This window comes from Somniosus microcephalus, chromosome 17 (genome assembly GCF_052327205.1).
Source record: "Somniosus microcephalus isolate GS21.2 chromosome 17, FLI_Smic_1.0, whole genome shotgun sequence".
NCBI classification, from domain to species: Eukaryota; Metazoa; Chordata; class Chondrichthyes; order Squaliformes; family Somniosidae; genus Somniosus; species Somniosus microcephalus.
In genome coordinates, this window is record NC_141003.1 from 22138197 (window position 1) to 22165808 (window position 27612).

At 43.4% G+C, this 27612-nt stretch overlaps 1 protein-coding gene across 10 annotated transcripts in view; it reads right to left on the minus strand.

Moving 5' to 3' along the window:
• Positions 1-27612, minus strand: part of plekha5 (pleckstrin homology domain containing A5) — a 435482-nt gene that overhangs the window by 152616 nt on the left and 255254 nt on the right. For all 10 annotated transcript variants that reach the window (XM_086010041.1, XM_086010040.1, XM_086010044.1 and 7 more), the window contains one exon: positions 20178-20304. In XM_086010041.1, coding sequence (XP_085866167.1) covers positions 20178-20304 — 127 coding nt within the window. The remainder of the gene's footprint in view (positions 1-20177; positions 20305-27612) is intronic.

Consider the following 27612-nt stretch of genomic DNA (forward strand, 5'->3'; position numbering starts at 1 on the left):
CGTTGCTTCTTTTCTCCAGTCCTGGCTCTGCAAGCGTCTCTGTAGCTAAGCAACAGCTTCAGCTAGACGCTTGCAAGCTGCGCCGACTGTTTTGAAGCTGTTGCTAAGCAACAGGGTTTGTTGGTTCACTCAGAGCTCTGAGCTCCGTATGTTTTAACATTAGCGCTGGTTTCTACGGCAGTTTTGATTTAACGGCACCAGCTCGGTCCCGTCGGTCCGGATACCAGAAAGTTTCCTGTAGTTAATGGGAAATTAATTATGAAGAAGATAATTTAGCCCTAATTTACCACAATGCAAAAACTAAATATTTAGGCAAGAAAGAACAGAACCACTTTCCTGGCTGGTGTTATTTCTGCTGAAGTTTCTAAAGTCAGTTCTCCCCACTACACTGTAGGTCTCCAAATGCTAACAGCAACGTGGAAATAAAATGGACTCCAACTACTCTCTATTTTCACAGGAGTAACTTGGAATGTAGCTTTGTTTGATACAGCTACAAAAAGCAGCTGAAGAGTGTGCACACGTGTGTGTGTGTGTGATGTATATCGATATTCGAGAGAGAAACAGATATGATTAGTGCTTTAGGATATCCTGGGTTCAGAAGCCTCAGCATAATTGACTCTAACATCTGACAAAATCAAGTGACAGCAGAGATTTGCCATGAATTAAGGGCTTTCATTTACAATTGAAGATTAAAAAAAAAAGTTAAACCCGCATATGGTCCAGCTCAAGTTGATGCACAAGCAGAAGAAAAGTTTTCCTACAACTGCAAGACTGGTCCAATTCATTTCTCTTTTCAGACTTACTTTTGGTGTATATTGCATAATCATTCTTGCTGTCAAAGGTGATCTAAAACAAAATCTAATGGCCCTGAATTTGCAGTTGGAGTACTCCTCCAACCCGCGAAATATTTCCGAACTTATCTCCTGGCTCCACAGCTATGGAGAGTTCAGGGTCCTGGGCCTCCAGGCGGACACCTGCGTAAAGGCCCACGGATTCCAGGGACGCAGGCGGTTCAGAAGCGTCCCTGGGATCACGTGGGCCCGGTCCTCCAATGAAAAAGGAGGATTCCATTTACAAACGAAATCCCCATAAACCCGAATGGAATTCCGAAATAATTAAACAATTTAGACAACTGCAATAAAAATAAATGTTCTCATTTTCAAATTTAATTAAAAGTCCCTTCAATACAGCAAATACAATAAAAATACAACATTTTGTAAAATAATGTTAATTTTAATCCGGGCCAAAATTTGCATATAGTAATTTTAAGTGTTTGTGCATCATTTTTAATTTAAGATTTATATTAACCCTAACACTGGTGAAAGCAGGCCCTACGCCTCCTTTTACCAGGCGTAAGAGTTTCGTGGGCATTTGCAGGGCAGTAGTTGGGCAAATAGCCCAACTCTGCGTCAGCGAAAGTGATTTCTCAGTCGGTTCGGTAGATCTGTCAAGGCGTACCTTGACGGATCGCAAGTATCAGGTTTTCGCGCACGCGGAATCCCGGAATTTGTGGGTCCTTTCAGAAGGTTTACAACGGTGTACGCTGATCGTATGCAGTCATCGGGATCCCAAATTCCGGGCCATTATTTTTATTCCACTCGTGCGCAGAAGTTTTACAGATTAAAAAAAAATAACAATGAAATGTAGGATTGATATATCTCTCATGGCATTGGGCCTGGAGAGCAGCTTATGTTGTTTACTGAGGTCTTTCTACAGCCTACATGCGACAGCACTTTGCCCATTACCGTGGTATAGCAAATTTATTGACGCAATATGTCACAAGGCTGGCACGGGGTAACAATGTTATGTCTGTAAGATACAGGCCTCACAGGTATAATATTTTTAATACTATTGACCTCCAATTTTATGTAGTTTACATAGAAATGATGACAACATAGAAACAGGTCTTTCGGCCCAACCAGATGATTTGGTGTTTATCCTCCACACTGCTTCAATCGCCAACTCCAGGAGTGCATTCCACACCCTCAGAACCCTCTGTGCAACAGTTTCTCCTGCTCGGTTCTAAATCTCTTACATTAAATCTTATATCCATGTCCCCTCACCCTAGGCCCCTCAATCAGTGGAGGCGGTGTTTCTATCTACTGTGCCCCAGCAATTCATAATTTTAAACACCTCTTTCATATTACCCTTCAATCTCCTCTGTTCGCATGAAAACAGCCCCAACCCTTCATGTTTTGGATCCACCCAGGATGAGAAATAACTCCGAGATATTCAGCGTTCCTCAAACCACTGCTCTCGCCGTATCCTGAGATCCACGCTGAATGCCATGCGCTGCCACTTGAACACACTCGACCTCTCTCTTCAACAGCACCAACTCACTATCTCAAAGCTGTCCTGGTCCACAGTTCCATTTCATCCTTCGCCTCATCCGGCGCTTTAACAAAAAACTTTTTTTCTTTCTTTCAGGTGTCAAGGATTGTAAGCTTCAACAACTCTTGGACACCAACGCCCCTCCGGAACCTTCTTCCCCTTCACTTTCCTCTGACCCCATCCCTTCTTCCAATCTCACCCCCTGCCGTGTTTTCACTATCCCCTCTGACCCCGAACGATCAGTCTTCAGCAAGGGCCTGAGCTTCATCCCCTTACGCTCCCCACCTCAATGAATTTCGAGCTTGGCACGATGCTGAGCTCTTTCTCTGTCGCCTTAGTCTCCGTGCCCACTTCTTTGGCCAGGAGTCTTCCTCCTGCACAGCTGACCCTTTCTCCCGCTTTCAGAATTCTCGTTCTACCTGGACCCCTCCCTCTGGCCTCTTACCCTCTCTAGATCTTTTTATTGCAAACTGCCGGCGTGACATCAACCGTCTCAATGTCTCTGTTCCCCTTACCCACTCCAACCTACCTCCCTCTGAACTTGCAGTACTCCATTCTCTCAAATCCAACCCCAACATTGTCATTAAACCTGCTGACAAGGGTGGTGCTGTTGTTGTTTGGCGAACCGACCTCTACCTAGCGGAGGCTGCACGCCAACACTCCGACACCTCCTCCTACCCCCCCTGGACCATGACCCCACTACCGAACATTAAGCCACCGTTTCCAAGACTGTCACTGACCTCATCTCCTCTGGAGATCTTCCCTCCACGGCCGCCAACTTCATAGTTCCCTAACCCCGCACAGCCCGCTTCGAGCTCCTTCCCAAGATCCACAAGCAGGACTGCCCTGGTAGACCCATCGTTTCAGCTTGTTCTTGCCCTACAGAACTTATTTCTTCCTATCTCGACTCTATTCTTTCTCCCCTTGTCCAGTCTCTTCCCACGTACATCCGCGACTCTTCCGATGCCCTCCGCCACTAACAGTTTCCGGCCCCAACCGTCTCCTTTTCACCATGGACGTCCAATCCCTCTACACCTCCATCCCCCACCAAGATGGCCTGAGAGCGCTCTGCTTCTTCCTTGAACAGAGGCCCAACCAGTCCCCTTCCACCACCACCCTGCTTTGCCTGGCTGAACTTGTTCTCGCATTGAAAAACTTCTCCTTCGACTCCAAATGAAAGGTGTTGCTATGGGTACCCGCATGGGCCCTAGTTATGCCTGCCTTTTCGTGGGCTATGTGGAACATTCTTTGTTCCAGTCCTACTCAGGTCCCCTCCCTCAGCTCTTTTTCCGGTACATTGATGACTGTATCGGTGCCGTTTCCTGCTCTCGCCCTGAACTAGAAAATTTCATTCACTTTGCTTCCAATTTCCACCCTTACCTCACATTCACATGGTACATCTCCGACTGTTTTCTTCCCTTCCTCGACTTCTCTGTCTCCATCTCTGGGGATAGGCTATTGACAAACATTCACTATAAGCCCACTGACTCCCACAGCTACCTGGACTACACTTCCTCCCACCCCGCTTCCATTCTCCCAGTTTCTCCGTCTTTGCCGCATCTGCTTAGACGATGCCACCTTCCATACTAGTGCTTCAGCCGAAGATTCCCCTCTACTGTAGTTGACACGGCCCTTGACTGTGTCGTTCTATTTCCCGTACTTCTGCTCTCACCGTTTCCCCATCCTCCTGGAACCACGATAGGGTTCACCCCACCAGCCTCCACATTCAACGGATCATCCTCCACCATTTCCGCCACCTCCAGCGTGATCCCACCACCAAACACATCTTCCCCTCAACTCCCCTTTCAGCATTCCGAAGGGACCGCTCCCTCCGCGACACCCTGGTCCACCCCTCTATTACCCCAACACCCCTTCCCCCGGCACCTTCACGTGCAAGCGCAGGAGATGCAACACATGCCCATTTACCTCCACCTTTCCCACTGTCCAGGGCCCCAAACACTCCTTTCCAGGTGAAACAGCGATTCACTTGTACTTCTTGCAATTTAGTATACTGTATTCGCTGATCACGATGCAGTCTCCTCTACATTGGGGAGACCAAACGCAGATTGGGTGACTGCTTTGCGGAACACCTCCGTTCAGTCCGTAAGGGTGACCCCGAGCTTCCAGTCGTCTGTCACTTTAATTCTCCACTCCACTCCCACTCTGACCTCGGCCTCTTACACTGCTCCAATGCAGTTCAACGTAAGCTCGAGGAACAGCACCTCATCTTTCGAGTTCAACAATTTCAGACCATAACCTCTGCCCCTATCTTTTTTCATTTTTTTTCTCTCACATGGCAGCTGTCGATCATTCTGCCATCACCATTTACACTTCATCTAGAGTCATCTTTTGTTTCTTAACTTGTCCCATTACCATCTCCTTCTGCCTTGCAGCATCATCCCTTTTGTCTCTTAACCTCCCGCCTTCCATCCTATCACAGACCTTCCCTTTTGTTCTTTCCTCACCTCCCCCCCTCTCCCTGCCCCTACACTTGCTTAAAAACCTGTTCCATCTCCAACTTTTTCTGTCGAAGGGTCATCAACCTGAAACGTTAACTCTGTTTCTCTCTCCACAGATACTGCCTGACCTGCTGAGTATTTCCAGCATTTTCTGTTTTTATTTCAGATTTCCAGCATCTGCATATTTTGCTTTTTCCCAATTTTTCAAGTTTTTCTTTGTAATTATATTGGTTCATGCCAGGCAGCATTCTACAGAATCTGCTGTACCACCTTTACTGTACCAACATCCTTCCTATAGTGTGGAGCCCAAAACTACACAAAGTACAGGTAGACTACCCTTTATCCGAACTTCCGAAAACCGAAACCCTCTAAAAACCGAAGGTTTTTTCGGTCAGCGTAAGTCGTGCGCACGACATGACCAGAGTGGCGCACGACTTACAGGCCTAGCCGGATAAGGGATAGTGTAGCATTTTTCCGCACTTCTGAAAACCGAAATCGCTCAGCGTAAGTCGTGCGCACGACTCCGACCCCCGCCGACCCCCACCCCCGAACCCCACCCCCGCCGACCCCCACCCCCGACCCCGCCCCATTTCGGATAAGATATAGTGTACCAGCCTTTATCCGCACATCCGAAACCAGAAAACCTCTGAAAGCCGAAAGTGGCGCAAAGCATGACTTCTGAAAACCGAAATCGCTCAGCGTAAGTCGTGCGCACGACCCCGACCCCTGCCGACCCCCACCCTTTTGGATAAGGGATAGTGTATCCTTTATCCGCACTCCCGCAAACCGAATTACTCTGAAAACCGAAGTGTTTTCGCTCACCTTCCGAAATTTTCCGAAAACCGAAACATGGCTGGTCCCGAGGTTTTCGGATAAAGGGTAGTCTACCTGTACTACAACTGTGGTCCTACTAAGGTTTTATATAGATTCACCATTACATCTCTACTTTTATATTACATATCTCTTACCATAAAACCCAATACTCTATTAGCTTATTTTTTATGGCTTTATCCACTGAAAGCACAGCTTTTAATATTTTGTGAACCTGAACCCTTAAATACTTCGGCTCTTCCACATAGCCCAGCCTCCCACCATTCAAAGTGTAATTATTACTTTTATTTTTATAAAAGTAAAATGTATTACCTCACATTGACAGATACTGAATTCATCTGCCACTTTTTAGCCCATTCAAGCATCCCATCAGTATGCTCTTGAAGCTTCCTTTGATTCTCAGAATTATTTATCATGCCTCCTATTTTAGTATCATCTGCAAATTTGGACACAACTCCCTTTAGCCCTATATCCAAATCACTGATGTGCACAGTGAACAGAAGCAGTCCTTGAACAGAACACGGAGTGGCATTGCTATCCACTCCCAGGAAACTGCCCTTAGGTCCGACTCGCTTTACTCCTTTCCGACCTGTTTTTAAATCCAATTTTCTACCCTTCCTCGAATTCCATATCCCTCAATCTTCTCCAATAGTCTCCTGTGTGGCACATTGTCAAAAGCTTTCTAAAAGTCCATGCACATCACATTTCCCCCATCCACCATATCCGTCACCTCCTCAATGAACTCAATCAAGTTTGTTAGTGTAATCTTCCTTCCTGAAATCCATGTTGGCTGGTTCTAATTATTTTCTATTTCATCTGTAAAGATTCTAAAATGTTCCCTGCCACAGATGTTAAACTAACTGGCCTTAATTAACTCTGACTCCAATGGCTATTACATTAGCCACGCTCCAGTCCTCTGGCACACATCCATTCTCAGTAGAACGCAGAAACATAATTTCTGGGGCTTCCACTATTTCTTTCCCCAGTTCCTTCAGGATTCTTGGATGCATCGCGTCAGATCCCATAATTTTGTCCACCTTTAGCTTAATTAGCCTCTCCAATACTTTCCTTTTATTTATCATAAATCTCTATCTATCTGACTTTTTTAATCAATTCAGGATTTACCTCCTTCCCGTTACATTTTTCTTACCTCCCCAAAACGAATTCCTAGTTTGTTTTTTTACATTTTTAATTATTTTTGCTCTTCCTCATTGCTGAATCTCCAATGATTAGCCTATCTGGGGAAAATTTCTTGCAGGCATTTCCAACATCAAATAACCAATTTCATGGGTACATTTCATGGTTTTCTTCATGTTTAAGATGTCTTTTGCCATGATCCAGACCTGGCTGATTTCATGTTACAAATATTCCCTTCTGTCCCCAACCCAAACATCATCACCCTCCGCAATGAGACACAAAAAAATCCCAAACACTATTTGCCTCTGATTGTCCCATACTGCTCGCGTTTCTGATCTCAGTTTCAGTATTGTGTGAAAAGTACCTAGCAAAAATCTGTTACTCCTCAAAGGTTGGGGGAAAAAAATGGGATACAGAGCCATATCCTAGGTCAGCACAAGTGGCACTAGCTAGAGCAAACTGCTCAGTCAGCTACAGTTAGTGAAAGCCTGGGAAGAGGGAAGTTTATCCCTTAACATAAAACAAATGCTCATGCTTTTCTTTTAATCTTTGCCAGATTTGTTATCAAACTGATTTGACTGGACATTCTTGTCTCAATTTGTGCATTTCCCTTTTTTGTTCTGTTAAACGTACTCAATGAGATTCTAATCTATTCTCTCTTCAAATTACAGTTATGTCTCTTGTTTAATCAAAGCTCCTGTCTGATTCATACATTATCGAAAAAAAGTGAGTAGAGGGAGGAGAAATGTAAAAAGCAGGGCGAATGAGAAGTTGCAGGAGATTTAACAGCAAAGGAAGGTTTTAAAAATGAAAAAAAAACTATGAATGTACCAAAGTAAAAAAGTAAAAAAATACCATTTGAATCGAGTATCAGTTAAAAAGGACAACAGCATTAACAGCTATTAACTGTACAGTACACAACTGATTTTGCAGGCTATAGTAAAACATAAAATCAACATTTTAAACACGAGTACGCTGAACAATGTAAAATTGAGTTTACTTTGGAGGGTAGTCCAGGGCTCAGATTAGAGGAGGCAGAATTTTGAATCTTGAATTCTTAGATGTTAACACATGGTCTGTTTTTGGTAAATAACAGAGCATTAAATTTGGGATGACGAAGTTTCTTCTATAAGGTTCAGGGAGGATCCCTACAGCAAAGCCTATGGGCCCCGACAACATCCTGGCTGTCGTGCTGAAGACTTGTGCTCCAGAACTAGCCGTGCCTCTAACCAAGCTGTTCCAGTACAGCTACAACACTAGCATCTATCCGACAATGTGGAAAACTGCCTAGGTATGTCCTGTCCACAAAAAGCAGGACAAATCCAATCCGGTCAATTACCGCCCCATCAGTCTACTCTCAATCATTAGCAAAGTGATGGAAGGTGTCGTCGATAGTGCTATCAAGCAGTACTTGCTCACCGATGCGCAGTTTGGGTTCCGCCAGGACCACTCGGCTCCAGACTTCATTACAGCCTTGGTCCAAACATGGATAAAAGAGCTGATTTCCACAGGTGAAGTGAGTGTGACTGCCCTTGACATCATGGCAGCATTTGACAGAATCACAGAAACCCCACAGTGCAGATAGAGGCCATTTCGGTCCATCGAGCCTGCACCGACACATATCCCACCCGATCCCCGTAATCCCTACACCAACACATATCCCCGTAACCCCACGTATTTAATCCCCCTAACACTAAGGGTCAATTTATCATAGCCAATCAACCTAACTCGCACATCTTTGGACAGAGTGTGGCATCAAGGAGTCCAAGTAAAACTGAAGTCAATGGGAATCAGGGGGAAAGTCTCCACTGGCTGGAGTCACACCTAGCACAAAGGAAGATGGTTGTGGTGGTTGGAGGTCAATCATCACAGCCCCAGGACATCACTGCAGGAGTTCCTCAGTGTGCTAGACCCAACCATCTTCAGCTGCTTCATCAATGACCTTCCCTCCATCATAAGGTCAGAAGTGGGGATGTTCGCTGGTGATTGCAGAGTGTTCAGTTCCATTCGCAACTCCTCAGATAATGAAGCAGTCTATGCCTGCATGCAGCAAGACCTGGACGAGAGTCAGGCTTGGGCTGATAAGTGGCAAGTGTAGTGTCCGCGTATCAATAACACACGGACTGCAGGAGAACGGTAATAACAGGTGTTTACTGAACAGAGGGTATGCTGGAACTGAAAGTACAGAAGCCTGCTACGGCTTTATATACAGGTGTGGTCACTGCCGGTACTACAGTATAAAAGCAGTTCTCTCAAAAGGTACATACACAACAATTCCTCCCCTTTTAGATAAACAGTACATAACATTCATTTAACAATTAAATAATAACTAATTACAATTACAATTTTCTTTGTACTATATACATCAGCTGAAAGTAATCATTTATAAATTCAGTCTTTGAGGAGGCTTCCTGATCCTCTCTGGATAGCGCCTTTCTCGAGTATCCTGTTCTTGCGGCGGAGTCGATTCTGGCTCATTGTCATTGGTTGGTTCGTCAGCTTCCAATACCACCGATTCTGAGGTCGACACAATCTGTACTTCGGGTTCATCACCAGGTGCGCATGCTCGTGGTATGGGTTTGACTTGTTCCTGTGGCTCTAGAATCTGGTCAGCATGGCGTCTCATGATGCTCTCTCCAACGTCCACTGTGTACATTAGTGGTCCCTGCTGTGTGCATATCGTTCCTGGCTGCCATTTTTCTGTTCGGTAGTCGCGGGCCAAGACTGGTTGCCCTATCTTGAAGCTCCTGGTTGGCTTCTCATTGATGTGCTGGAATTGCTTATCCTCAACATCTCGTCTTATGTTTGGTTTGAGCAAATCCAGGCGACATCTTAACCTTCGGTTAAAGAACATCATGGCTGGAGCTTGGTTGGTGACTGCATGTGTCGCATTCCGGTAAGCAAACAAGAAATTATCCACCTTGTGTTGCAGTGGTATGTTGTCGTTATACATCGCCTTTATTGCTTTTTTTAAAGGTTTGAACAAACCTCTCAGCCAATCCGTTTGTGGCTGGATGATACAGGGCGGATGTGTAATGCTTTACCCCATTATTCCTCAAAAACCTCCGGAAATCCTCGGACACAAATTGTGGTCCATTGTCGGAGCAAATCTGTTCTGGCAAGCCATTCCTGGCGAAGATGGTCCGTAGGACTGCAATAGTTTTCTCCGTGGTGGTGGAGGACATTTTGATGACCTCTGGCCATTTCGAATGTGCATCCACGGCGATTAAAAACATTGAGTCCATAAATGGACCAGCAAAATCAATGTGTACCCGTTGCCATGGAGATGAGGGCCACTCCCATGGGTGTAGAGGGGCCTGTGGTGGAGCGTTTTGGACTTTCTGGCATCCTGTGCATCTCTTGGTCATTTCCTCGATTTCTTTATCGATTCCCGGCCACCACACAAACGCCCTGGCTAGGCTCTTCATTTTTACCCCTCCCAGATGACCTTCATGAAGCTCATTGAGCACTCTATCTCTCAACTTGGGTGGAATTACCACTCGGGATCCACACATCAAGGTCCCCCGGCACACTGACAGCTGTTCTCTCCTTGGCGAGAATGCTGGCAACAGTGAGTCGCCATGTGCTGGCCATCCCTTCACCATCAAATCATAGACCCGAGTGTGTGTCGGGTCATTTCGGGTTTCCTTCTCTATACTTGAGTTTGTAACAGGTAGACATTCGACGATGGTCGAATGGAATATCTCAACAGGGTCCACTGCAGGTGCTTCCTCCACCGTAGGCAGCGGCAGGCGCGACAGCCCATCAGCGTTTCCATGCTGTTTCGTGCCCTTATACTCTATGTCGTATTGATGTGCCCCTAGAAAAAGTGACCATCTTTGCAGCCGTTGCACCGTCATCACCGGAACGCCCTTCTTTGGGTTAAAAATGGAGACAAGAGGCTGGTGATCAGTCAGTAAGGTGAATTTCTGCCCGTGCAGATAGTGATTGAACTTCTTCACCCCCCACACCAGGCTGAGGGCCTCCCTGTCAATCTGGGCGTAGTTACGCTTGGCTGAGGTTAACGAACGTGACGCAAAGGCTATTGGCCTCTCTGAACCGTCAAGGAATTTGTGCGACAGCACCGCTCCAATGCCGTAGGGAGGCGCATCACATGCCAACCGAATTGGTAGTGTTGGATTGTAGTGGGCCAATACTTCTTTTGAAGTGATTAGTCATTTACATTTCTGAAAGGCACACTTACACTCATCACTCCATTTCCATGCTACTCCAGTTTGCAGCAGGGCGTTCAGTGGGTGCAGAATTGTAGACAAATTTGGCAAGAACTTATGGTAGTAGTTCACCAACCCGAGGAACGACCTCAGTTGCGACACATTTTCCGGTGCTGGAGCCTTGACTACTGCCTCAATCTTGTCTGGGGACTTATGTAACCCCTCTTCATCAATCACGTGGCCACAATACGAGATTTGTTTCCTGAAAAATTTGCATTTGGGGCGGTTGGCTCGTAGCCCATATTCTTGTAATCTAGTGAGCACCTGCTCCAGGTTGGCAAGGTGTTCACTGTCATTTTAGCCCGTAACCAGGATGTCGTCCAAATAACACTGGGTCCCCGGGATCCCTTGCAGGACTTGTTCCATCGCCCTCTGCCAAATAGCCGGAGCTGATGCTACCCCGAATACCAGTCGGTTGTACTGGTAAAGACCTTTGTGAGTGTTTATCATGAGGTATTTTCTAGATGCTTCTTCTACCTCCATTTGTAGATACGCTTGGGCCAGATCAATCTTCGTAAAGCGTTTCCCTCCAGATAGTGAGGCGAAAATATCTTCTATCCGCGGAAGTGGATATTGTACTGCGTGCAGGACTGGGTTCACAGTTACCTTAAAGTCCCCACAGATGCGAACCTTCTTCGGCTCCCCAGGCTTGCTGCTCAATGATTTCTTCATTACAGGAATGATGGGTGTGGCCCACTCGCTCCAGTCCACCTTGGACAGCACACCCGAACGCTCCAGACTCTCCAGCTCTGCTGCGACGGCTGGGCGGATCGCATACGGTACCGGTCTGGCCGTAAAAAATTTGGGGTTTGCGTTATCTTCAATTTTTATCGTTGCCGTTACGCCTTTTAGAGTCCCAAGTCTTTGCTGGAACACCTCTTTCGCATCAGTTAGAATTTTTGACAGTCGTCCAGGTGTGATGTCGTCATCCTTTTTGTCAGCCACAGTTAGCGCCTGAATGGAATGCCAATCCAATTGTATTTTTCGGATCCATTCATGCCCCAATAATGGTGGTCCTCCATCTTGTAGTATATATAGATACAGTTTCTGTGTTTCCTTGCCGTTGTATTTAACGGGCACCCTTATTATTCCTCTGGGGTAGACTTTTTGCCCCGTATATGTCTTCAAGACAATGGACATGTCCTTCAAGGGTATGTGTGAGAATAGCCACTCGTAGTCTCGTCGATTCATGACTGTTAGGGCTGATCCTGTGTCCAATTCCATCTTTACTTGGGACCCTGCTATCATGAGGGTGACCCAAATGGTTCGGTGATCCTCCTTTGCGATCACGTTGTGTAACTTTAGACAACTTAGTCTCCTGCTCCCGGAGTCATTATCACTCTTCTGATCTTCTGAACTACTGTCCGTCATCTTTTGTACTTTCTTGTACTTTTCCTTAGTAGTTCTTTTAGTGTTGGTTTTCTTTCCCGACCTGCAGACTCGTGCTATGAGTCCCACTTTTCCACATTGCCTGCATACTTTGTCCTTAAACCAGCAATCCTTCTGGTCATGGGTTGTTCTGCCGCAGCGATAGCACTTTTCTGCTCCATATGCCATTTCATTGGTGCTATATTCTTGCGGTTTCTGTTGTATTTCCGCAGCTCCCCGTGCTGCTGCTTCGTAGGATACTGCCACGCTGAAAGCCTTTTCTAGCGTAAGGTCCTTTTCCGAAAGTAGTCGTTTCTGGGTTCCTTCACTCTGGAGCCCGCAGACAAACTTATCCCTTAAGGTATCTGCCAGTCCTGCTCCGAACTGGCAGTGTTTCGATAACTTGCGTAGTTCCGTAAGATAGTCAGCATTACTCTCGTCTTTGTGCTGGTTTCTTTTATGGAACTTGAATCTTTCTGCTATCAGCAGCGGTGTAGGGTTTAGATGTTCCTGTAAGATATTGACAATCTCTTCAAAGCTTTTCTCCATTGGTTTAGCTGGGGTAATTAAATTCCGCAATAGGCCATACGTTCTCGCGCCCATCAAATTCAATAATACCGACGCCTCCTTTTCATCGGCCACCTCATTTGCCTTGCAGTACACTTCAATTCTTTCCACATACGTGGTCCAGTCTTCTATTTCGTTGTCGAAAGCAGTGATGCTGCCACTCTTCGGCAGCTTGGGTGGTTTAAAATGGTGCCTCCCGCGCTTTTCCTTCTTCCCCAATGGATTAAAATGGCGCCTCCCGCGCTTTTCCTTCTTCCCCTGCTGCCAATGCTGCTCCTAGCGTTCTAAATAGTAATGGCGGCGCCCCGCGGTTCCTGCGCGTCTCTCTTTTGTTAATTAATTTTCTTAGTTTTATTCTTCTTCGACGCTGTCCACTGCGCGTCTCTTTTCCTTCCCCCTTTTATTTTCTTTAACGCTGCCCGGCTCTTGAGCACCGGCCGCGCCCTGTGCGCTCCACCCTCTCTCTCTCTTTTCCTTCCCGACGACGCTGCTCGGCCCCCTTGCAGAGCCGCTCGATCGAGCTCTAGCCCGCCGCAGTCCGGGAAGGGTCAGTGCACTACCTGCTACCAGCCCGATTTGCTGGAACACCTTGACTGGAGAGCCAAGCCCAGCTCGCCACAGCTTCCCCTGCGATTCTCTGAACTTCGATGGATCACTGGGCGGTTGCCCACGGTCGACGCCCGTTGCTCTGGCTTAGACCTCCAAGAAGCTTCTTTTCAGGGATGGATCCCAGTGAGGTGATGCAGTACTGCAGGTGAGTTTGAACCTGCTCGTCGCCACTGTAGTGTCCGCGTATCAATAACACACGGACTGCAGGAGAACGGTAATAACAGGTGTTTACTGAACAGAGGGTATGCTGGAACTGAAAGTACAGAAGCCTGCTACGGCTTTATATACAGGTGTGGTCACTGCCGGTACTACAGTATAAAAGCAGTTCTCTCTTAAAGGTACATACACAACAGCAAGTAACATTCGCGCCACACAAGTTCCGGACAATGACTATCTCCAACAAGAAAGAGTCTAGCCACTGCCCCTTGACAGTCAACACTATTACTATTGCCGAATCCCCCACCATCAACATCCTGGGGGTCACCATTGACCGAAAACTTAACTGGACAAACCAAGTAAATACTGTGGCTACAAGAGCAGGTCAGAGGTTGTGTATTCTGCAGCGAGTGTCTCACCTCCTGACTCCCCAACACCTTTCTGCCATCTACAAGGCACAAGTCAGGAGTGTGATGGAATATTCTCCACTTGCCTGGATGAGTGCAGCTCCAACAACACTCGAGAAGCTCGACATCATCCAGGACAAAGCAGCCCGCTTGATTGGCACCCCATCCACTACCTTAAACATTCACTCCCTCCACCACCAGCGTGCCATGGCTGCAGTGTGTACAATCTACAAAATGCAATGCAGCAACTCACCAAGGCTTCTTCTGCAGCACCTCCCAAACCCGCGACCTCTACCACCTAGAAGGACAAGGGCAGCAGGTGCATGGGAACACCATCAACTCCAAGTTCCCCTCCAAGTCACACACCATCCTGACTTGGAAATATATCGCCATTCCTTCATCGTTGCTGGGTCAAAATCTTGGAACTCCCTCCCTAACAGCACTGTGGGAGTACCCTCACCACACGGGCTGCAGCGGCTCACCACCACCTTCTCAAGGGTTATTAGGGGTGTGCAATAAATGCAGGCCTTGCCAGCGACATCCACATCCCTTGAATGAATATACAAAAAAAAATTAAAATCAACAAAAAATATGGCATTGTCAAAAAAGATAGAGACTGAGGGCCTACAACTTCAAATTCATGACCGTAAGGAGATTTACATGGCATGGAATGAAGTAGGTCATTTCTAACTCTAAACTGAAACTGGTACAAAAGAAAATATTGGCCTGGATTTTGCAGTAGGAACAACGGTGAGGCTATCTGATTTACTCCATTATTACGGAGTAAATCAGACAGCAACTCCGGCATCCGCAAATGCGCAATTAAACTTGGAAATCAGGAAGCTGCTGTTTGATTTGCCCTGCTCTTCCACAAGCTTCGCTACACTCGTACTTCGCCGAGAGATTCGGCATTTAAATACATGGAGGGTGTGAAGTTGCGGTACCACACCCACTGGATACCCACTAAACACACCAGACAAAGTTTTTAACAGTGTGATAAGTTTCAATTACTACCAAACAATACCTCTGGCACTGAAAATTTACTTTTAGAAGTGAGGAGTCTCATTCCTTCAGATTTTAATTATTGTTGGAAATATTTAAAAAATTGAAATTAAAAAAAAACTTTTTCTTTGTATCTTTTAATCGCACTCTTAATCCCATCTTTCTTTCCCTCTCTTTATTTCGCTTTCTGTTCATGATTTTACATTGAATTAAATATTCTAACTTACACATCCTGGTTTAGACTCTGCGTGCCTCAATAAGGATTCTTCAAACTGACTGGTTGAAGAGACGTGCAGTTGCTTTCCCTGTTCATACGCATCCCAGTCCCCTTGTAGAGGGCGTCATGCTGAAATGGCTCACTATTTGTCCTAAGTTGCCGTGCAAAAGCCCAAGAAAAGTCTGTGGGCAGGTGTAAGTGATCGCCGTTTGTTCGCTGCTGACTGCAAAATCTGGGCCATTAACTCATGTATATTTATATACCAATTACGCCAAACAAAGAGGATTAGGAGATAAAATATTATGATGTGGCTGGCGTGCAAAATCAAATTAGTTAATTAGAACAATCTGGACCAGACGAACAAGAAAGAGTGGGTGGATGATTTTATTGTTAATACATCTGGAGAAATGCGGTCTAATTCCACTCCCCTGCTCACTCTTCAGACTCTAACACTTTTTCAAGCAACTATCTAATTCCCTTTTTAAAAAGTTTATGGACTCGGCTTCAACAATGGTTTCTAGTAGGCGATTCCAAATTCTAAACACCTATTTAAAGAATAAAAAAAAACTGCCCCTTAAAGTCTGTGATTATTTTAAATGTGTGCCCTTTTCTCACCTGTGGAAACAATCCATCACTATTTACCTCATTAACCCTTCATAACCTGTGTCAGGTCATCCCTTAATCTTCTTGCCTCCAGTGAAAAAAGCCACTAACTTCTTAAGCCTCTTCACTATAGCCCTTCGTTCATTAGCAGCTGGATAATGCATTGAGTACTTAGAATGCCATTTAATAATGTCACTAAAACATTATACAGTAACTCAAGGAGTAAACTGTTTACAAGAATAGAGAATAAGGAGAAGCCAAGTTGTTGAGTGTACAAATTCTAACCCATGAAAGAAAAGGGGGACAAACTGGAGCAAAGGTCAGTGTTTGTTCCAAATACAAGAGAGTGGAGGAGTTTGAAGTGACAGAGGCTAAAGAAGCAGAAGTGAAAAAAAGACTGAAAGAGCTGCACGAGAGCCATAAATTGCTCACGGATAAAATAACAAATACATCTTCTGAAGGGCATGCTTAAGAGAACATGAATAGGCACACAGTAGCCCTGCATGATTGAGAATAAGAAAAGTAAAATAAATGGTGAAATGTGGACGTGAAATAGTACAAGTGACATAAAGATACAGCTAGAATAGGTGTTGCAATTGAAAGCTCAACCTCAACTATATTTATGTAAGTCTGGTATTGTAGTCTCAGTATCTTGCTGCATTTCGCTGCTTCTGTACATTATTCAATTTGTACCTAAATTTGACTACTAGTTTTAGCCTATAATCATTGGTCTTTTCACATGGTATTTCCTACCTTTGAAAGGAGAGTATGATGTGCATTCTATGTGATCTCTGGTATGCTACATACTTTAATTAAGGGTTAATTGTTACTCTTGGGCTTGATACTCCACAAATGGCTTGTATTGGGGCATGGATTTCAAATCATAGGAGACTCGGTCTGCTTGTGGAACTCTCCCTTTCTTTATGAACACATGACAACAGTGTTGGAATAAAGCCTGAGCTATAGCAGTGTTTCCTTTAGCAAGGCAGCACTAGGTCTACTCAAAATATTGATTTCTATGCATTTGTTCCGCTTTTATAAAGTGGGGAAGTATTTCAAAGAAGTCGTTCTTCTCCTAAGCTCTCCTTCCCCTTTAAGTAACTGAAGGGAATTAAACACAATACATTATTAGCAAAAAGGAGCACGCACAGAATTGGAGGTAACATTGTGACATGGGTCAGTAACTGATTGGGAGGAAGGAGACAGAGAATAGGGATAAAGGGTTTATTCTCTGATTGGTGGGATGAGACAAGTGGTGTTCCCCAGTAATCTGTACTGAGGCCTCAGCTTTTCATCAGATATATTAATGACTTAGAATAAGCAATCCAAGTTTGCAGATGACACACTAAATTAGGAGGCACAGTAAGTTGTGGAGATAGGAGCAGGTAGTTACAAAGGGACAGAGATAGACTAAATGGGTGGGCAAAACGATGGCAGATGGAGTTCAACATGGGGAGTGTGAGGTCATCCACTTTGAATCTGAGAAAGACAAATCAGAATATTTTCTTAATGGTGAGAGACTAGCAGCTGTTGAGGAGCAAAGGGAATTTACACAAATCCATGTACACAAATCATTAAAAGCTAGTGCACAGGTACAGAATGTAATCAAAAAGGCTGATAGAATGTTGGCCTTTATCGCAAGTGGGTTGAAATTCACAAGTGAGGAAGTTATGCTTCAGTTGTACAAAGCCTTGGTCCGACCCCATCTGAAGCACTGTATTCAGTGTTTGGCACCACACCTCAGGAAGGGTATATTGGCCTTCGAAGGGGGGACAGCGCAGATTGACCAGAATGATACCAGGGTTAAATTACGAGGACAGGTTGCATAAACTTGCCTTGTATTCTCTTGGGTTTAGAAGGTTGAGGGGTGATCTAATCGAGGTATTTAAAATAATTAAGGGATTCGATAGGATAGATACAGAGAAGCTAATTCCTCTGGCGCGAGAATCGAGAACAAGAGGGCATAATCTTAGAATAAGAGCTAGGCCATTTAGGAGTGAAATCGGGAAACACTTTTGAACACAAAGGCGAGGGGAAATCTGGAGCTCACTCCCCGTAAATGCTGGGTCAACTGAAATTTTCAATACTGACATTGATAGATTTTGGTTAGGTAAGGGCATCAAATGACATGGAACAAAGGTGGGTACATTCAGTTGAGGTACAGAGCAGCCATGATTTAATTGAATGGTGGAACAGGCTTGAGTGGCTGAATGGCCTATTCCTGTTCCTGGTGCTCATGAATGTGCAAACAGTAAAAGGATAGTTAAATTTTCTCCTCGTCCTTTCCAAATAGTCAAGGATAGACTGGAACAATTAAAAAGTACCCAGTTCTAATGTTTGGATATTGAAGTACCACATTAACTTTACGAACTGAATAGTTAGCTAAAACTACAGTTGTCATTACTACCACAAGTTTTCACTACATTTCCCTTCTTCAGTAATACACATACATCGTAGTGTAACACTAGTGTTACAGTCAATGGAAATAACTGTACTGTTTAAAAGTAAATCCTTGTTTAAATCACTGGAACACCAGAAACTCTCCAGGTTTCAAATGAATCGTATGGTATTTGTATTTTTGAGATTTTACTAGATACAAAAAGTATAGCAAGTTATTTTTAAATGATCAAGTACAGCAGAAAACAAAATGAATGAAAGTACATAGACAATAGAACCTTTAAGAGGTGACGTTGTTGCAGTAACCATTCTGTTCAGTACCCCAGTTTCAAACTCTAGATTGCAATTCTGGCAAAGATAATGAAGATTCTTACAGTATGTACCATTCACTATTTCATGAATCCATTCATTTGCTTTAGGATTATTTATTATGGACTGAGGAGCCAGTTGAAGTTTAACGATTCAAAATAGGTTTTGAAGTAGCATATGGGTTTCAAAAAACTATTCAAAATTGATTCAAAGTATGTATTATTTTCCAAATGCAAATATATAATTCAGTTGATCCAGTGCGCCACAAATTGCATAAAACTGAATGAGGGTTGTCTCTCACCTTTAGATCCCTTGCAGCTACATAACTAGAAAACTAAGGGGGTACTCGGGTCAACTGGTTCCACATCTCAGTCTATATCACTCAGTACTGGAAGGAAGATATACAAAACTAGCCAAAGTGAGCTCTTTGATTGATTTACTTTTCGCATGAAAATGTGATTAAACCCAGCACTTCGACAGCACTGGTGAGATGAGGAACTCACTGAGTAAGGAAATCATTGCATCCAATTGGAAATCTGTCTCATTTGATGTCATAGCAATACTTATACTGTATCACAAGTTAATCCTTATACCTTAAGTTAAGGATTACAGGGGTACCACTTTAACTTGATTACTGCAAACTCCATGGGATGCATTCAGCCTAACCTATAAACTTCACAGTGCAGATGCTGATCCAGCTTTATTGTTATCAGGAGAGTTAGCAAAGCATTTAATCTTTTAATGCTTTTGGAACCGGTAGTTGTAGAATCATAAAAAGGTCATTCAGCCCATCATGCCTGTGTAGACTCTTTGAAAGAGCTATTCAATTAATCCCACTCCCCAGCAAATTTTTCCCCTTCAAGTATTCATCCAATTCCCCTTTGAAAGTAACTACTGAATCTGCTTCCACCACCCTTTCAGGCAGTGCATCCCAGATCATAACAACTCCATAGCCCATAGTTATGTATTGAATCTATAGTCTCCTCTGTGATTCATCTTTTGCTTGTGTTTAATTTCTTGGCTTTTTCATAAGCTCCGTTCATTGATTACAGCTTAATTCACATGATCTAACAGAGTAATTATATTTCCATTATCTGAAGACTAAGACATTTGTAAATATTATTTCACGGTATGAATAAATCCATTGCAACAGACATTGAACAACTGAATTTTACCAGTTATTCATCTCTTTGGAATGATTTACTGCAATTTATTTTCACAGAATACAGATGTTTTCTTTGTTGAAATGTTACAATACAGACAGCTCAATTAAAACTTTAAACTCTTTAGATTAATGATACATAATAATGTGCCTTTTTGAAATTTACATAGCTCGTTTAAAAGTACTTGCTATTTTCATTGTGAAAAAATCAAGAGAGATTTTGAAAAGCATGACATATTTTCCACTCATTGCTAAAGATATAATATTGATGGCAATGCTGCATTTTGAACAATTATTATCTGCTACTTGCAAACAAAGTTAAAAATGCCAGTGAGTAATTTAATGGCACTAGATTTCAGCTATAGTTACCCTACAAGAGTCAGTACTTACCCTGCCTGCAGGACTCATCGGAAGCAGTGCCATTTCGGAGGCCATCGTGTAGGTTGAAACTTCACTCACCATGCTCACTGGTCGGTCTTTTTTTTCCTGTGATGTCATTGTTGCAGCAGTCCTGAAACTAGTAAATGGGGTATAATGAAAGCACACAGCCAACTATATACCAGGACAGCTATAAATAGATATGCTCCCTCGCCGTTTCTCCAGTCACGTCCTATTTTCTAGCTTCCTTACTAGACACGTACTGTATTCCAATCAGCACTCAGGCTAGAATAGATGTGAATAAATGTGGGACAAATGCAATTACTGTGATTTCACCCAGCTGTATATAGAGTTTTCTGTAGTTCTGATCTCTCCCTAACAAAAAATAAAAACATAGCTCTTTATTCCTACATATTTTTATTCTCTATTTTAAACAAGTGCTTCAACAAAGTCAACAGAATCCCAAGGATGGGTACATGTAAATGTTCATATGAGGGAAGAAATGAACATATTCGACTGAATTTTAATATCTATTCCTATTCTACTAATATTCAGCTAGTTTTCCATAGTTGTTTTTTTAAGGTACATATGAAGCAGCTCCACTTCATTCTAAAATTTTATCATGCACTTTTCAGAGATTGAAGTAGTTATAAATGGTCATCGACCTGAAACATTAACTCGGTTTCTCTCTCCACATATGCTGTCTGATCTGCTGAGTATTTCCAACATTTTCTGTTTTTATTACCACAATTTTAATCTTTTGTTCACCATCACTTTAATCCATGATAACAGCTCAAAATGTAAAGCATTATTCTCTGAGGCAACTGAAATTCTGAAGCTCAGAATCTTAGTTGTGTTAACAACATTAAATTGGCTCTGTAGCCTCGCAGTGGGAGAATGGACTTCCCAACCAGATTTATAGGCATGAGACTCCAGACTACCAGCCACAATTAACACACGTTTTTAAATCTACCTTTAAGGTAGCTAAAAGTGGAGGATTTAGTTAAAATGGAGTGTTACACCTCAGTAGAGGGGATGGGGAGGACGGAGGAGTAATCCTGGAATCTCACTCGCAGCACACATTTTATGATTGCTGCTAATGATGAATTGTTAACCAATCATAAAAAGGTCCACAACTAGAGGGCTTCCCTCTCCCAGCTGAATGAGAATTCATGAAAGGACGCGACTACTGCCAACAAACTGGAAGCTGCGTAGAAGCATTCTGCGCATGCGCACTTCCAACTCGTTACGGGAGCGGGCTCGTTAAAAAAGTCAAAATGCCGGAGAGGGAGCGGGCTCCAGGGAAAAGTGCCGGGGAGGGCGCGGGCTCTGGGGAAAAACCCCCTGAAACATCATGCTTCTGGATCCAGATTAATGCGCAGTACGCTTCTGTGCAGCTTCCAGTCGTTGGCAGCAGTCACTCCGTTCATGAAATCATTTGGGGGGGGGGGGGGGGGTGCTGGAGAGAAGAGACAGAAACTGAGAACTAAAATATATCACTATTAAATCGTGCACTGAAACAGTATCTTTACTCTAGTTTGTTGAAAGCCATGGGCATTTGAATTAAATCAAGTAAAAATCAAAGGGAAAAGCAAATCAAAACTTAAGGATAAAGTCAACAAGACAAAGATGATGTGCTTGAAAAATTAATAATGAAAACATTATGGGTAGTTGAAGCTAAATGAATTCTAAAAACATGAGTTTCTTTTGAGAAGATTTGCACTGAGAATATTTATTACTTTATGAGTTATCTCAGTCACAAGAGACATTGAGTTAGCGATTCCATCATTTCATGGAAATAAATTCTAGTCATCCAAATCAAGTTTTGCCAATCCAGTGCCAATTAATTGAAGATTGCTGGAACAAAAACAACAGTTTAATCCAATACTTTATAATGTGCTGCTGTTACTAGACTGAAACACAGGCTTCAGGGCACTCTCTCTTCCTGTATAATTATTCTGAATACAAAATCTAAAACACTGCAGTCTGGAACCAATGTAAGTACATTTCAAATACTAAATGGTTGCTTTAGTTCAGTATTCTCGATGTGTAGTACACAAGGAAAATTCTACTTATTTGAATGACAAGACCCTGATACTATTGATAGTGACCAAAGACTCATCGTATAGCTCACTCCACTGCTAGCACTTGTATTAACCAGCTGTAGCTAAGCAGCAACACCCATTTGTTTTGGTTCTCAGATTCTGTCATTAGAAAATATGTCCAAATTAAAAAGGGACAAACATTCAAAGGGCTGATGTACTATTTTTATAAATACAGCTGAAAATGGGTTCATCAAAAAATTAAGCAGTTTTAATAAGGGTGTCCCGTCCACCACCTGTGAGTAACCCAATTTAAAATGACTGAGAATGTCTTAAAAAAATTATACTGAACCATTTAGTTTCATTGGTATACACTAGTCAGTTTCTTAGTTAATTACGTATTTTTTGACATGAATAAACTTTTAAAACATGCCTACTAGTGCCTGTATGCCTAAGAAAATGAGCACAATTTGAACTAGGTTTCTGAACCAGCACAATCAGCGGAATCTCACAATTTTGACCTGGGTGCGTGGCCAGTTTTGTGGCTGGGGACTGTTCTGGACAAATTGAATCTTAAACCAGTGTAAAAGATTGCAGAAAACACAAACGCAATTGATTTTGGGAGTAACTCACTCATGTTTAAAATTACCTGATCTTTTGCGCTGGTTTGGCCGATTCTGCCCAGATTGGGCTGATATAACTAGCAGAAACTCTGCGCCTATTCCTTTATCTTTGGATTTTGGAGAGATTTGATGTTTTCACTGAGTAGCCTTGCTTTCCTGATTCGAGACTAGGGCACTGCTGATCTTCTGGCTGTTTTTAAACTTTAGGGATTAAGATTATAGCATGAAATACTGGTGTAATTGGTTTCAAATAAAGGAGCATAGGTTTCTGAATTTCATAAATAACCCTCATTTGTGATCTTCTTCGATGGTTTCCTCTTCACATGCTCCCAAACAGTACATTTGGCTAAATCATAAGAACATAAGAAATAGGTGCAGGAGCCTGATGAGCTGGCTCCGCCATTCACTAAGATCATGGCTGATCTTCTACCTCAACTCCACCTTCCTGCTGTATCCCCATATCCCTTGATTCCCAATCTTATTATACTAATCTTATTGTCTTCCTAATTTTTTGATTATATTTCACTTCACACATGGTCATTATCGAATAGGAAAATGCAACATATTGATCCATTACCCAGCATCAACATTAGTTGCCTCCATCAGCACAAACACTTTTTTGGGACCAGCTAGATGAACCAGTGTCTTTTTTTGGTCATGTATTTCCCTACGTTCTTCTTGCAAGGGCATGACCACTTGAAATGCTTTTCCTCGCTCCATTGTACTTATCCTGAACCACACCCTTAGCTCTTGGACCAAAGAAGAGCGCAGGCAGAACTAGAGAATCTAAAGATACACACACCATGATCTCCAAGCACTACCAAGCAAGAAAGAGAATTCATGGGAGGAATTCTCTTTCTTACCTGGTGTTGCTTGAAGATGTGTTAATGATCTAAGCTTATCCCCAAAACTGGATAGGAAGCTTTGTGGACAAAGGATGAACTACATTTGAAGAATGAGGAAGACTACACCTACAGTAGTTAATCTCCTCAATCAATCTCATGTACAACAGAATCCAATTGGTTCCTAAATTATTCCAGGGCTTTTGCCTCCACTACCTTATTTTGTAATCCATTCCATGTATTGGTCACTCTTTACACGAACAAGAACTTCTTGATAGCTTAGCTAAATTTGCATTTTACTAGTTGAACCCATGTCCACTTGTCCTATTCTCAATTTAGTTTGAAGTTGTTTTACAGATTTACCTTTTCCATATTGGTTATTATCTTATTTATCTCAATATAAGATAACATCTGAAATACCTCCTTTCAAGGATGAAAAGTCCAAGTTTCTCAAGTCTTCATTCATAACTCCGGCATCTAACATTAGGAATCAGCTTTGTGGTTTACCCCTTAAGCTGTCAGATAAAGTTGGTAATACTTAGTGAAAGCATGGAAGCTACTTGAGGTATCTGCCTGCTTTATGGACAATGCGAAGTGTCTTTGTAATGGCCATAGCAAAGGTGAAAATGATCATTCTTAATCAGTAAGGCAATAATGTTTAGAGATGGGCTTACCCGAGCATTTGTTCCTGCATGAAGCTCACACTTGCCAGGATGGGTAAATGCTTTTGGTTCTGCTGATATAGAAAGTTGGCAAGGACAAAAAACCATAGAATGATACAGCACAGAAAGCGGCCATTCAGCCCATCATGCCTGTGCCAGCTCTTTGGTAGAGCTATCCAATTAATCCCATTCCCCTGCTCTTTCACCAGAGCCCTGTAAATTTTTTCCCTACAAGTATTTATCCAATTCTCTTTTGAATGTTCCTATTGAACATGCTTCCACCACCCTTTCAGGCAGTGCATTCCAGATCACAACAACTCGTATAAAAAATTGTTTCATCATGCCATCTTTGGTTCTTTTGCCAATCACCTTAAATCATATTGGCTCTTCTCATTCTTCCTACCAAAACGTATCGCTTCACACTTCTCTGCGTTAAATTTCATCTGCCATGCGTCTGCCCATTCCACCAGTCTATGTCCTCAGAAGTCTGTTACTATCCACCTCATTGTTTACTACGTTTGAGTTTCGTGTCATCCGCAAACTTTGAAATAATGCCCTGTATACCCAATTCCAGGTCATTAATATATCAGAAAGAGCAGAGGTCTGAATACCGACCCCTGGGGAACACCACTATATACTCCCTCCAGTCTGAAATACAACCGTTCACCACTACTCTCTGCTTTCTGTCCCTTAGCCAATTTTATATCCATGCTGCCACTGTGCCTTTAATCCCATGGGCTTTAATTTTGCCAACAAGTCCTTTATGTAGTACGTTGTCAAGCACCTTTTGAAAGTCCATACACACATCAACTGCACTACCCACATCAACCCTTTCCATTACTTCAAAGAACTCGATCAAGTTAGTCAAACACGATTTGCCTTTAAAAAAATCCATGCTAACTTTCAGTTATTAGCCCATACTACTCCAATTGGCAATTAATTTCGTCCCGGATTATTGTCTCTAAAAGTTTCCCCATCAGCGACATGAGGCTGACTGGCCTGTAGTTAGCAGGTTTATCCCACTCCCCCTTTTTAAACAGGGGTGTAACATTTGCAATCCTCCAGTCATCTGGCACCATCCCTATATCCAAGGAGGATTGGAAGATTATTGCCTTATTATTGTCCTATCAGAGTGCCAAATATTTGTTAGGCAAGTATCTTGCTTACTAACTCTATTTCCCTGATTTTGGCACACAGGCTAACCTAGTTTCTAGAGCAAGAAGCTTAAGGTTGCGAGATTCTTCAGAACCATTGTTCAATGCCAGATTCAAATCTCAGGTGGGAGTTAAGTGATAAACGAAGAGTTTAATTTTCCAGATTCCCTTCATGAATCACGAACCACAAGGCACTCTATAACTGAATTCCCAGTCAATAGTGGATAGGTTGCCGAGACAAATGCTGCAACAACTCCAAGAAAGCTAATTGATGGGCTCCAATTCAAGACAGAATGGCTGGGATGCTTCCCCGCGAAAGTGTTGCAGTCAGAGTGCTAACACCAATAGATGTCCTATTCCCACTTAGTATTGATTACCTTAAGTGGCACCAGGTGGGATTCAACCACATAAGGAAGGAAATCGTGTTTGGTTAGGCTGCTTGTTTCAATTGCCAGGAAGTTGATTAGAGGCACTGTGGTTTCCTATGTCGTATCTGGACTTCCATTTGTCTTAACAAATTCGGTATGTACATCTTACAAACAGGTCTAGCAATGTTCTGAGTGAGGGGCCAAAGTAAAACATTTTCCCTCAATCAATAGCAGTCACCAAAATGACTGTGGTCTCTTTAATTGGATCCTGTCAGTAAAATCTGATAGAGAAAACCACAAAAATATGGCATAAATAAACTTCCCATTCCAGGAAATTGGCAGGCTGTTGAAGGCTACATCTGGACTATCTTGATTTCGGCAACAGAATACCAGCAGCCAATAGTTATGAAAAAATGCAGCCCTCAGGAATCCCATTTGTCAAAATAGCTCCATATTGTGACAATGGGTTCAATCTTGACACCAAGGTTTTGTCCATGGTGAAATCCCAGCATGGTATTGAGCACACCAGTTCTATATTCAAGTGGTGTGGAGGCAAATTGAACAGAGAAGTTATGTACTTCGTTATTGTGAAATAACGACAGAAAATGCTGGAAATACTCAGCAGGCCAGGCAGCATCCGTGGAGAGAGAAACAGAGTTAACGTTTCATGTCGACATGTCTTCCTTTTTCCTCAACCAAGGATTCCCCTCTACAGTGGTTGACACGGCCCTTGACCGTGTCCGTTCTTATTTCCCGCACTTCTGCTCTCACCCCTTCCCCTCCCTCCCAGAACCACGATAGGGTTCCCCTTGTCCTCACCTTTCACCCCACCAGCCTCCACATTCAACGGATCATCCTCTGCCATTTCCGCCACCTCCAACGTGATCCCACCACCAAACGCATCTTCCCCTCACCTCCCCTTTCAGCATTCCGAAGGGACCGCTCCCTCCGCGACACCCTGGTCCACTCCTCAATCACCCCCAACAGCTCTTCTCCTTCACCTGGCACCTTCCCGTGCAAGCGCAGGAGTTGCAACATATGCCCTTTTACCTCCTCCCTTCCCACTGTCCAGGGCCCCAAACACCCCTTCCAGGTGAAACAGCGATTTACTTGTACTTCTTGCAATTTAATATATTGTATTCGCTGCTCACGATGTGGTCTCCTCTATATTGGGGAGACCAAACGCAGATTGGGCGACCGCTTTGCGGAATACCTCCGTTCAGTCCCTAAGGGTGACCCTAAGCTTCCGGTCGCTTGTCACTTTAATTCTCCGCTTCACTTCCACTCTGATCTCTCTGTCCTCGGCCTATTACATTGTTCCAATGAAGCTTAACGTAAACTCGAGGAACAGCACCTCATCTTTCGATTAGGCACTTTACAGCCTTCCGGACTCAATATCGAGTTCGACAATTTCAGATAATAATCCCTGCCCCCATTTTTCATGCAGTATGATTTTGCCATTCCCATTTGCAACATATTCACAGTATGTTCTTTCAATTCCTTCCTCCCCTCCTAAACCACCCCCCCCCACCCCCCCGTCTCTGCACCTGCTTAATACCTGTTACATCTCCAGCTTTTTCCAGTTCTGCTGAAGGGTCCCAGACCTGAAACGTTAACTCTGTTTCTCTCTCCACGGATGCTGCCTGGCCTGCTGAGTATTTCCAGCATTTTCTGTTGTTATTTCAGATTTCCAGCATCCGCAGTATTTTGCTATTATAATTCGTTATTGTGGTGTTTTCAGCCCAAACTCTTAGAT